The sequence below is a fragment of the Heteronotia binoei genome, chromosome 2 (assembly GCF_032191835.1).
Source record: "Heteronotia binoei isolate CCM8104 ecotype False Entrance Well chromosome 2, APGP_CSIRO_Hbin_v1, whole genome shotgun sequence".
Taxonomy (NCBI): Eukaryota; Metazoa; Chordata; class Lepidosauria; order Squamata; family Gekkonidae; genus Heteronotia; species Heteronotia binoei.
This window is the reverse complement of record NC_083224.1, coordinates 171,469,286-171,482,645: the sequence shown is the minus strand read 5'-3', so window position 1 is coordinate 171,482,645 and position 13,360 is coordinate 171,469,286. Positions and strand designations below refer to the sequence as shown.

Here is a 13,360-nt window from a genome sequence, read left to right as displayed (position 1 = left end):
TTTAAAAAGGGAGTGGAGAAAAAGGTGGCTGAGGCCCCGTACTGTGTGTTCAGAGCCAAAATTGCTGCTGTCAGCAATTCCCTTGTATGCAGTTATATAACTACAGTACGACCTCGTAACGGTTAACGAAAGCCACAACAAAATGCCCTTTGGTGCTGCTGAACTAATCCAGTGCACTGAGACATGACAGTCAACACCATTTCTTGAGAACATCTGCTCCACACCATTAATAGAAGGGTGTTATGTTTCTTAATACTAATTGATCACTGAATTCTAACAACATAAGAGAGAAAGAGAAAGGAAGAGAGGGAGGGACTAGGATAGGAACCAGGTTACTTCTGCATATGGCTTTTTTTGTAAGCAGGAACTCCTTTGCATATTAGGCCACACCTCCCTGATGCAGCCAATCCTCCAAGAGCTTACAGGGCTCTTAATACAGGGCCTACTGTAAGCTGCAGGAGGGTTGGCTACATCAGAGGGGGTGTAGCCTACTATGCAAAGGAGTTCCTGCTACAAAAAAGGCCCTGCTTCTTCATCTGAAGTCCATGCGTCCACTATAAGTAAGTTTTCACATTATGCAGTGTAGGTTAGTGCAGAAGCATGAAGTCACCTCCTCAAATCACTCTAGAAGACATGCATTTGAGGATATAAGACAGGGAGGGCAAGGAGATCCCTGCAAATATCTACAGCAAATTTCTACAGCAAAGCACTCTAGATCAGATTCAGAATCCATAATGCTTGGGTTGTCACTGGAATATTTCAATACAAAAAGTAATCCCCTATGGGTTTTTAAAAAAAATATAAATCAATGTTGAGTCTAAATTTCTTCTTCTAGGATTGAGACTTGTTTTATTTTTACATCAGTTATACCGGCCACATACTTATGGCCTACCCTGCCAAGTGCAGTCCATCAGACACACATTCTGGACCATCATCAGACTGATAAAACATCTGACTTTTCTGGTCTGTTTGTCTGATACTGGGACTGTCAAGCACCTGGCAGGCTACTGTACATGGCTTGGTAGGACCCAACCCTTGTAGGCTTAAATTACACAATGGTTGGTCACATTTTAGAAGCTCCTTGGAAAAAAATTAAAATAAAATACTAACGAAATTTCTAGCAACCCTGACCTGGATAGCCCAGGCAAGCCCAATCTTGTCAGATCTCGGAAGCTAAGCAGGATCAACTCTGGAAAGTACATGAAGGGGAGACCTCCTTGGAATACCAGCAGTTGAGAGGCAGTGGGTAGCTTTATTCAGCCACCTCCCTGAATATCCTCCAGGCCCCCAATAGGGGTCAGTCACCAGAAGTTGCCATGACTTCCAGGTGCACACATACTCACACAAACAAAAAATCCCAATCCCCCCCAAAACAAAAAAATTCCTAGCACCGCTCTGTCCCTGCTCTGCTGATTTTATACTTGCAGACAGTTCTCCCACATAGAAGAACATTCAAGAGAGTGATTTCTCCCCCACAAAAAACTGCAATCTACAATGGTTCAGTCCAATCCTACCACTTCACTCTGCTGCATGTGCAGATCGGGGCCACTCACCTCTTGAAAGTTATGCTGCGTGAACTTGTCAGCAATTCTCAGCAGCTCCCGGCATGAGTGGGTATCGGCGAATGCCCGGATGCCAAGGCAATTGGAAGGGTCCAACTGTCTTTTCAGGAACTCACAGCAGGCTTCCTGGATCTCGGCTAGTTGGAGGAGGCAGGCGGCTGGCAGTAAGGTCTGGACGTTACCCTCTTCTACCGTGATCTGAGAAGTGTACGCAAAATCAATCAGCAACTCCATGGCCCTTTCGTCAATGTCTCTGATCACCACCTCAGTCTGCCGACTCTCTGCCAGCTCCCCCGTGAACATGGCTCGGAAGTAGGGGCTGCAGGCTGACAGGATCACCCGGTGGGCGTAGATCTTCTTGGCCCCCACGACCAACACCACATCGCACAGCTCCCGGTGCTTCCTCAGCAGGTTGATGACCTCCAGTGTCTGCCGAGGGTGCTTGTCCGAGATGTAAGGCATGCGAGCGGGCTGTGGAACCCCTTCTGGCAGCTTGTTGGGATCGCCGAGAGTGCAGCGGCTTGTGACGTCCATTCCGGTTTCGCCTGCTCGATTACTGGCACACCTGGTGAAGGAGTACAAGGCAGATAGTTAGAACTTAGAACCCACGGATTGAAGAAAGGCCACAGGAGTCTGCCACAGGCAGAGAGAGGCTGGAGCCACGACTCCCAGTTTCCAGACAGGCTAGAAGATATGATTTGACTGGTGTGTCATCACACAAATGCACATAGTGGCGGCGGCATCTATTATACCTCATGCTGGGTACAGTCACCCTACCAAATTTCATGCAGATAGGCATATCTTTTAGGTTTTATAATACAGAGAATTTTCAGACTATATACTAGAAAGACACTGAAAAAGCCAGTTGTTTTAATACAGCTGCTCAGCTGTTTATCGCAGCCTGCTGGGACCTCTCTAGATAAAGAGGGCAAAGAAGTCACAGAAGTAGGGTTGCCAGAATTGTTTAATTCTTGGTGTTTCTTGCCTTGGCTCCCAAATGGCTTGAGAGAAATGCCAAAACAGACAAGGAGAGAGAGGTCCCAGTACAAAAACATGCAAGACAGAAACTACACAGTTTAAACTACAAAATGAGAAATTCTGGGTTGAGAAATTCTGGGAGATTTTGGAGGTGGAGCCTGTAGAGAGTGGGGCTCAGGGAAAGGAGGGACCCCAATATAGTGCAATGCTATAGTCTTCCTCTAAAGCAGCCATTTTCTCCAGGTGAACTGATCTCTGTCGTCTGGAGATCAGTTGTAAAAGTGGGAGAACTCCAGGCTCCAGACTGGAAACCCTACAAGAGAGATTTTGTCACCCCACCCTTCAGCAGTACTTAGACTCCCCCCTCCCCCAGTATCAGTCTGAGCAACAATTCCGTACAACCTGACACCTCACATATTCCTTGGCGAACTTTGTTTTCTTCTTAACAAATTCCGTTAATTTTGTTTCAACAGGACAGTCATTTCCCCCCTTTCCTGAACAGAATTCAACTACAAAAAAAAATTGTTTAATTCTTGGTGTTTCTTGCCTTGGCTCCCAAATGGCTTGAGAGAAATGCCAAAACAGACAAGGAGAGAGAGGTCCCAGTACAAAAACATGCAAGACAGAAACTACACAGTTTAAACTACAAAATGAGAGCTAAAATAATAACCACACATAAACATAATGTGTATATATAATTTTCATGTGTTAAACACAGAAATTTGAAGTAACAATGCTGTGAGCGGTATGTAACAATGTCCAAAACTCCACTTAAATACAAACTTGAAGGTTACATAGGATGAGCTCCCAGGCAATACTCCCTCTAAGCTGTGGAGTCTTGTGAGCAAACATTCTACTTTGTGAGCTCCTGGCATTAAAGTTGTGAGCTACTGCATAGATTAGTGTGCTCTGGGGCCGTTTCTCCTGAGCTAAGACAAAAATGTATGAGCCGGAGGCTAAAAAACTGTGAGCTAGCTCACACTAACTCAGCTTAGAGGGAACGTTGCTCCCAGGTACTGCTTGTTTCGAAAAGTAACCTTCTTCAGTTTGTTTTAAATCTTCACATTAATTGGAGATCAAATAAGTGGTTCATGTTTTGCCACATAAATCTGAGAAAAAGATAACATTACATATTGTGTGTAATAGTAGCAACCACTTTAAAATTCCTCTAGATACATGTATCAAAATCCAACTTCTATGCATAATTAATATAACAATATAAATAATTACCTTGATTAAACAAAAGCATTTGCTGTTATAGCAAAGCATAAAATGGTGATGAGTGAAAACAGTCCCATGACTAGATAAAGTGTTGGTGCTAATGACATATATAACTGATGCAAGCGACAGTATTTTAAATAAAGACCTTTAAAAAACCCTACTAAGAAAAATATGAGCTAGTTATTTATAAAAACACTGACCATTCCAATTTGTCATCAAGACCTCTAGGATACACTGTATCAAGAGTATAAATTGAGAACACCTCCCATCTTTTTTGTTAAACAATTTCTACTGATAACATATGGTAACAATATCTATTTATATCACCTCTATCCCTAACCCATATGATATTTTCTATGCCCCCCTCCCTCCATTACTAGACTCCCGCCAAAGCTATATACTTAAAGTTAACTTATAAAGGTACCCTTAACTATCAAAATCTAAATTCATATTCTAACTTTCCCTAATACTTATTGTTAAAAAATTGTCCCTTCTTTCTCTACATAACTTCTAAATTTCTTCCACTCATTTTTAAACACTTCCATTTCATAGTCTCTTAGTGTTCTTGTTAATTTATCCATCTCACTCCACGATAAAACTTTCAAAATCCAGTCCCATTTCTCTGGTATTATTTCTTGCTTCCACAACTGCGCATACAATGTCCTAGCAGCTGAGAGCAAGTGCCAAATTAAAGTTCTATCTTCTTTCGGAAATTTTTCCATTTGTAATCCCAACAGGTAAGTCTCTGCTACTTTTTAAAAGTCATATCCCAGAATCTTAGATATTTCTTGTTGTATCATTTGCCAAAACTTTTTCGCTTTTCCACATGTCCACCACAAATGATAAAAAGAACCCTCATGTTTTTTATATTTCCAACATCTATCTGACATCTTCTTACTCATCTTTGCCAACTTTTTAGGAGTCATATACCACCTATACATCATCTTGAAACAATTCTCTTTAATACTCTGACATGCTGATATTCTCATAGAGTTCTTCCAAAGATATTCCCATGTATCCATCTGTATTTCCTTATTTACATTAATTGCCCATTTAATCATTTGAGGTTTTACTACTTCTTCTTCTGTAGACCATTTCAACAATAACATATATTTTTGATATTAATTTTTCGTTACCACCGAACAGAACCTTTTCCATTTCTGTTTGTTCGCGTCTAATTCCTTCAGATTTAATGTCGATATCCATCAAACTTTTTATTTGTTGCATTTGAAACCAATCATACTTATTACTCAGCTCTTCAGCAGATTTTAATTCAATTTTTTCACCTTGAATCTTTAATAATTGATTATATGACAAGCCTCTCTCTTCATCAGATTCAGCCGTTATTTTTATTACTTCTGCTGAGAACACCTCCCATCTTAGAAGTGTCTTGTATATAGATAGTTAACGGGGTTAAGTGAAACTTCCTCAAGAGAAAAGAACAGGATATTGGAAATGTCCTGTTAAAGGAGACTCATGGATAACTCTGCACATTTTTATCTTGAGCTCAATAATTCTAATTCCTAATTATCTAGAGGTCTGACTTATATATAGAAAAATGTGAGGGCAAATTATAACATACATTCTGAGAATTACAACTAGCGAACTATCTCAAGTGGTAAACATTGTTATTTCTGAGATTAGTAAACGTTTTAATACGCGCACATTATATTAATGCATGGTTATCATTTCAGTTTATGTTCTGTAGAGGTCTTAACAGTAATTTCTTGCTTGCTTGCTTTTGTGAGAAATGTGCGTGTACAAATACTTTAAAGAAACAGAGAGCCTTCTCTTTATTACATTTTTATCTTGCCTTTTCCCCCAGATATGCTTAGAGCACTATATGTGGTTTCTCCCCTCCTTCATATTACCATCACAATAATCATGTGAGAATAGTTAGGTTGAAAGAAACAGCGACTAGTCCAAGGTCACCAAGTAAGTTTCATGGCAGAGTGGGGATTTGAACCTGCATCTTTCCAGTTCTGGTCAAACACTCCAACCACTATATCATAGCAGCTCTCTTAGGAAAGTCAATGAAAAACACACTTTTCTCACCTATTCATGCTCTGTTCATTTTTCACCTATTCATGCAACAAACAGTTTTTCACACTTTCTTGCTGAGGGGACTCTTACCTCACTGATTAGTCTATTCAACTCTAGCACATTGAGGGGGAAGACGCTGGGGCATGCTCTGTTGGAGCTAGGGATGTCAGTTCCCAGGCGGGGGTGGAGGATCCCCCAATTTCACGGGGCTCCTGCCCATCGCCAGCCAGTGGGGAAAGCCCCACCCCCAGCAGCATCCACCCCTCTCCCTCCCCTCCTGTGAGATTTAAAGAGCCCTCCAGCTGATGGGCGGGAGGGAGCACATGGCCCACAGATCAGCTGGAGGGCCCTTTAAATCTTGCAAGTAGGAAGGGAGTGGGGTGGCCAACAGCCACACACCAACTCCTAGCAGTGAATTCAACACTTGGAGTGCATGTGCATGCAGCCCCCTCTTTTTGCAAGAGGCGGGGGAGGGGGGGGACATGCGTACCTGAATTCCAAGCAGCAAATTTGCAGTTTGGAATTCAGGCGTGTAGCGTGCTGGTCCCCAATGTGATGATGTCACTGCATTGAGGACGTCCCTGTTCCCTCCAGAAATGCCCCCCCCCCGCAAGCTCCAAAGAAGGATCTGGCAACCCTAGATGAAACAAAAAGCTAGCCTCTGGCCTACAAACTTTACTCTAACTCTAAGTTAAGTGCACCACAGAATATTCCAACAAGTTCCTGCAGCTGCTGAATCCTGGGGAAGAACAGTAGTAGCTGAACATTTCCATTGCTAATCATCAAGTATTGGGAACCTATAATAAGGCTCTGAAGAATCCAGGTTCCACGCTACACAGTGTGAAAGGCTGCTGCTTTAGAACGCCTCTCTCTTTCCACACGAGGGGAAAATCTGCACGGCTACTGCAAAGAGAAATGCTGCCTCACCAACCATTTGGAAGGTTTTTTGAGAAGGTTAACGAGCACATGGATAAGGCTGCTTGTTGTCTTATTCTATGTCTACTTAATCTGGACATGATCCAAGTGCTACTGGTGAGCAGAAGGCCTAAACCAGAATTTAAGATTTCACCTGTTCTAGATGGGAGTTGTACTTTCCTTGAAAGAACAGGTTCATAGCTTGGAAGTCCATCAGGATCTAGGCTTGCAGCTGCAGCTACAGCTAGGAGTGCCTTTTCCCAAGCCAGCGGCAGTTTTCCTGGACAGAAAAGATCTGGTCATTGTGGAGCATGACCTGTTAATATCTAGATTACTGCAATGTGCTATATGTGGGGCTTCCCTTGAAAAATGTTTAGAAAGTTCAACTGGTACAGAATGCTGGAGTGGGTCATTAGGGGCCACATCGCTCCAGTCGTGTCCCACTGATTCTGGCTCCCAATATGTTTCAGAATCCAACTCAAGGTGCTGGTGTAATGCATTATGTGGCTTGGGACCAGCATATCTGAAGGTCACCTTTCAAGGCCCCTCTTTTGGGTGCCCCACCTTCTGAGATTAGGCAGGTAGCAAGCCAAAAAGGACCTTTTCACTTTTATTACCAAAATTATGGAACCCTTTCCCCAGGGATATCTTTCTGCCCCCTTCTGTCACTGTCTTCCACCATCTAGTGAAAGTTTTTTTGTTTCATCTAGTGCTCTCTGGATCTCTTCTCCTTGCCCTACATTTTAATTAACTGTTTTATGTGAATTTTAATTCAGCTTTAACCGTTTTTGATCAGCTAACAATGATCCTTGCACAGTTAAATAAATACTTTTAGTGGTTAGAAAAAGGAACATGCAAGGAATTAAAAATATATTCCCTTACAGTGTGTTTCTAGATAAAGCCAAAGGTAGGAACACAATCGGTAAAGCTGTGCGTTGTAATTCTGCAAAAGCACACAATCCAGAGCCCTGAGAATCAGATTCCTCCCCCCCACCACAAACTACAGTTCTTATGGCTTTGAAGAGGTGCTCTAAATTTGAGTGCCAGGTCAACTGAATAAGGTTTCCAGCAGCTGGTGGCAAGGCCATGTCCAGCACAGCTCCTCCCAACCAGCAGAACCAAATATATTAATGCTCAACAAAATTATGCAAATAGATTTTTCAAGATGCACGCAGGTTGCAGAACTCCATACTTCTCAGCACTGAAGCTGGATAGCATGTGTACAGAAGTACATGCAGCCCTGAATGTAAAGCTTCAATCTAATTTGGAATGAGTCCCATGGAACTCAGTGGCACTTAACCTCCAAATAAGTATTCCCTGGCAGGGCTGAAAGCCATTCTAATTGGGGGACAACTGCGGGTACTGGCCATGATGGAAGAGACGGTAGCTTGTTGTTTTGTATTTTAGTCTTTTGGGAAATCTGATGGTTTTTAACAACACTATTCAATGCTTGTTTTCCACCAGCAGAAACTGGGATGGAAGGATTTCCACAGCTTCTTTTGTTGCAGCCCCCCCCCCCCGTGTTGCATGCAGTCCTATACAGATACACCCTTGGGAGGGGCGGGGGTTGCAGCAGTGTGCAGGGGGAGAAAAGCAGGAAAATTCCATTTCTTGTGCAGAGCCTGACTCATTTTATTGGAAACAACTCCTTATAGGCCCATTATATATTCCTCCAGAATGGAAAAGGAGCAGCAAATTGACTTACATAGCAGAGACTGAGATTCAGTAACAAATTTAAGACAGGATGGTTGAGTTAATGGCACTTGTCCATATTAAGCACACAGAGCTCTGTAAACACACAAGATACAAAAATAAGCCTTGGACTTTGACTTGTTAATGCAGCTGCTACCCCCACATTTGCAGACAAGCTGCTCCTGAGAGCCAAGTGGGAGAATGGAGAGAAATTATATATGCAAAGAGAGAGAGAGAGAGTCTCACTCAGTTACGCAGACACTCTGGGATTACAGCCCATCCTTAAATGCATGGCTGGAGAACAGGCATGAAAAGCAGAGGCCAGGCACTGGGGGGGAAAAGGTGGTGGGGATTTGAAACACACACACACCGCAAAGGCCCAAATCATCTGCATCATCTGCAGGGCTGCACTTAGCTATGCACGCTTTCCTGCGCGTTACCACAAGTATCGAAGAGGCAGCCATCTGAGTAATGCAGGCCGTATTTTGTAAGGCCCTGATTGAAATCACTGCACAGGTTAGAAGAGGTGCATCCAAGTAATGCATACATCAGGAACAGGTTGTCTTCACAAAAACACCTTCTCTCTCTCTCTACTATGTTTGTACTGACATCACCCTACAATTTAGAAATAGATAACCACGGGACGACAAGTTGCACAGGGGTCAGTGCAGCTTTTATCACTGTAATGACATAATGTGCTACACATTCCAAAATTCCCTCGTCTATGCAACTGTTAAAAATACTGGCATCTTTCTGACCTGGAAAGCCCAGGCAAGCCCAGTCTCATCAGATCTCAGAAGCTAAGCAGGGCTGACTCTGGCAAGTACTTGTATGGGAGACCTCCTTGGAATACCAGAGCCTGGAGGCAGGGGCAGACTTTATTCAGCCACCTCCCTGGATATCTGCCATGCTAGGGGGCAGCCACAGAGCTTGCCATGACTTCCAGGTGTGTGTGCACACACAAACGTAAAATACAAATAAAATGAAACAAAAAACTGGAGTCTTGCACTCCTATGTAACTAACAAACACCAACTGCTAGTCCAGGAAGAGCACTCTTATCCTGAAACCACAGACAAAGCCACAGCTGATCTACAACCTCCAGGATGGGAGGATTCTGCCATTTCCTTTCCACAGCAACAAAAGGGCTTCTCTTTCTCCTGAAGCAATGCCCATATTCTGAGGGAGCGGCAGAACATGAATGACTCAGCTAGCAGGTTGAGAATCCACCATACTTTGAAGTTAAGGTTATTAAGTTTGGGGAGTCTCAAACACCAAGTTATTCTTGATTTGGAGAGTGAAGCAGTTTGATATGGATCAATGTTACCCATTTGAAAAGGGGCTTACGCCTCAGCATAACTCCTAGAACTTGTTCTAAATTTTAAAAAAATATTGTTTAATATGCCAAGTGATAAAATACCAAATGGAGAATAGCACAAGAAAAACTTGCAACAAAATCCACTGGGGGGAGGCGGGAGAGAGATGGCATTATACTTTTGGAAAAATAGAGTTGTGGTGAAAATTGGAAATGAAATCATGGTCACACAACTATGTCACTGCCACAGTCACACAGGCAGTCTTCAAGCAGTGTTTGGATGAATGCTTGCCAGGTGTTCCTTGAGGCTGATCCTGTACTGAGCAGGGATTGAGACTAGATGTCCTCTATGACCCTTTCCAATTCTATGATTTTAACCCAGAAGGAAGTATATTTAACTGCTCCTGCTGAGAGGCAATTTCCTTTGCAAAAAAGATGCTATTCAGCAAATAATGTTTTAGCTAATTCCCTGAACAGAAATCTGAAATGTCAACTGTACCATTACTACTATGTCCCATCTAGAACCAAGATGAACCAAAAGGAAGATTAGCAGTTTTAGCTGATGCTAAGAGAACAGCTAATGAGAGAGTAACATCCAAAACCTTTACGAGTGAGGTGTTTAAAAACACCTGCAAAAAATGTTTCATAAAACCAGCCTTCATTCTAGACTGTCTGTCCAGTAATTTTGCTTACGTCCAGTGACTTTGCCTACACATTAGAAGTGGAATGACAAAACCACCACATCCAATAGTATACTGGAGCAATCTCAGCTCCTCTAGCACATTTTGTGACAAAAATGTACAAATGACTCAGTGTCAGTGGTGTGAAATGCCAGCAATACTATACTGTCAGTTTCATATGGCTTTATCGATGGCTGAAACAGTTTTGAAAGTGCTCCATCAGCACCCAATCCTATGCATGTCGGCTCAGAAGCAAATTCCACTATGATAAATAGGGTTTACTCCAAGATAAGTGTGCTAAGGAATGCAGCATGTATCAGATAACAGACCAGTGCACAGATGATATTGGTTAACCTTGTGTCTGCCTTCCAGACAGCATTGTATTTCAACAATATTTTGATGGGCATGCTGCCAATTTCAAAACCCATGCCTTTTGTCTGGTCTAAATTACAACAGTTAGGCGTTTCATAAGCCTATGATTCATCTGCTTGCAAATAGTGGAATTCTTAGTACTAGATACATTTGAAAACATTTAATTAGGGCAATATCTAATGACAGACTGATCCCCTAAAATGAAAACTGATTCCAAATCTATTTATATGTATGTGCGTGTATATGCGTGTGTATATGAGCATGCACGTCCCTTTACCTTACTATCTGGTCAATTGTTCTTGCAAAATCAGTTCATCTGAGAAAGTGAAAAGCATGGAACAGCTAATTTGTATGCCTGCTTTCCCATGACTTAGAATGTATTTTTGTAAAGGGGTTGCTAATTATGTTAAAAATGACAAAGCTCATGAGAACTCCTAGCAACGCTTGCTGTTTTTCGCAACAATTTCTGACTGACCCATAAGACAAAGTAAAAGCCTACACCTCTTTCCCTCTCAAATTAATGCAACAGGAAAAAATGGTAAATTTAACTGATTACTGGTAGCAGAACACTCAAATTGCTCCATATAGATTTCTAAGAAAACGGGGCATACGCAGTCTCTTTTCCACTCCATCCTTAAGTCACAGTGGGTAAAAACAGTCCCATAGCTATTTTGCTTCTTTAATTATTTACCAAAAGGCCAAGGGCATGGATAAATCCGGTTTGAGGCTCTATTTCATTCTGAGTACAGTCAAAACATAATTGCCCCCCCATTTACAAAGAAGCACACAAAGAAAGCTCAAGATGGTGCAAGTCCTTGACTGTAGTAACTAACCAGACAGAGAATCAGGAGAGCAATGGAGCTTAGAGTGGATGGAAGGAGGTTCTCTGCAGATTGCTCGTGCAGCCATTGAAGTTGACAGCTGCAGTCATAGAATCACAGAATCAGAGTTGGAAGGGACCTCCAGGGTCATCTAGTCCTACCCCCTGCACAATGCAGGAAACTCACAAGTACCTTCCCCTAAATTCACATAGTCAAAGGCTTTTTACAATGCATAGTATCATTCAGAGTTCATATAGTCAGTTCCCGGACTTAGAAAGGCTCAGACATTCTATGCAGCCTTCCACCAGACTGTGTTGTGTTCACCTGCCAATATCTTTTGATAGCAGCTCACAATCTTGCATACGACACTATGCCTTGCCAAGAGGCCTGTGCTACAAGATAAAATAGTTTCTCAGACATATTTCCATGAAACCCTGGGAGCATGCAAGGGTATTCCACAGCATTCTCTAGTCCAGGGCCAATGGCTTGGGCTGATGGGAGTTGTAGGCAAAAAACATCTGGAGAGCTAGCGTTGGCCACCCCTGCTTTAGTCTTTCATCAGGGGAAGAGGGCAAATTCTTCTCACACCCATCCAGCTAAAATGAACATGGATCCCTCTCAAGTTTTGTAGGAATGGATGTGGGACCTCTCCAACTTCAGGGAAAGGGAACACAATCTGTGTCTTCTCTTTCAAAGGGCAAAAGCTCATAATGCAGCCATAGTCAATCAGCTTTTAGATCATCCCACAGAAAATATCCTGACTGGTCATTGGGAACCTTCCTAATGTACCCTGACCTGGATGGCCCAGGCTAGCTTGATCTTGTCAGATATCAGAAGTTAAGCAGGGTCAGCTCTGGTTAGTACTTGGATGGGAAACCACTAAGGAAATCCAGCATTGCTATGCAGAGGCAGGCAATGACAAACCGTCTTTGTTAATCTCTTGGCTTGAAAATCCCGTGAGGGGTCAACCATAAATCAGCTGCAACTTGATGGCACTTTTCACCACCACCTTCCTAACGCAACCACCATAATTACTTTCTGTATCAAATTGAATTAGCTTTCTGTCTACCTTCCAGTGCAAATGATTTCAGCATACAGTACTGGCTGAGCAGAACCAACGTCTGATCAGATAATTTTTTGTCATTTGCATCTTACCTGCGCATTGGCTTTCCGTCCATGCACTGCAAAGAGAAGTTTTTGCTCCACGCTTCTATGCCAGACCTGAAGGGGGGAAAAACAGTCTGTAACAACCTTGCCAATCATTACAGTTTAGATTTAGGTAAATGACTGATCCAAAGATCTGCCAGCAGCAAAACAAGCACTTAATTGAATGCTGTGGTATTTCAGTTATTTTTCAATTGCTAAATTCTACTTCCAATGTGATTTATCCCTACCACCTACATCACTGCCACCTACAAGATATAGATGCACCTAAGGCTGCAAATCTAAGTACATTATATATACACAATAAAACATTATCAAACTTTTTAAAAAAATACTCCTATGGTGAAAGCTCAGTAGCACATACTCCAGAAATTTTACTATATGTTCATTAATAACTTCCAAGCACAATTCCCATATCCCATTATGGTTACAGAATGTTCAATATTCAGTTTAATTATAAATGGAATATAAAGAAATCAAAGCAGAGATGGGTGGATAAACACAAATCACAGTTACTCACTGGGTGATGAAGTGGAGGTGAGTCACAAGCCCTGGTATATCAAAAATTCCTGACTTCAACTCATTTTATCCATTGGCTT

At 42.2% G+C, this 13,360-nt stretch overlaps 1 protein-coding gene across 1 annotated transcript in view; it reads right to left on the bottom strand.

Moving 5' to 3' along the window:
• The window catches only part of KLHL20 (kelch like family member 20), a 37,630-nt gene extending 24,270 nt beyond the window's left edge, over window positions 1–13,360 (bottom strand). Inside the window, exons 1-3 of the mRNA XM_060232457.1 lie at window positions 13,282–13,360; window positions 12,753–12,818; window positions 1,554–2,127 (exon numbers count right to left, since the gene is read on the bottom strand). Of these exons, the coding sequence (XP_060088440.1) occupies window positions 1,554–2,127; window positions 12,753–12,775 (597 nt within the window). The 5' untranslated portion in view covers window positions 12,776–12,818; window positions 13,282–13,360. The remainder of the gene's footprint in view (window positions 1–1,553; window positions 2,128–12,752; window positions 12,819–13,281) is intronic.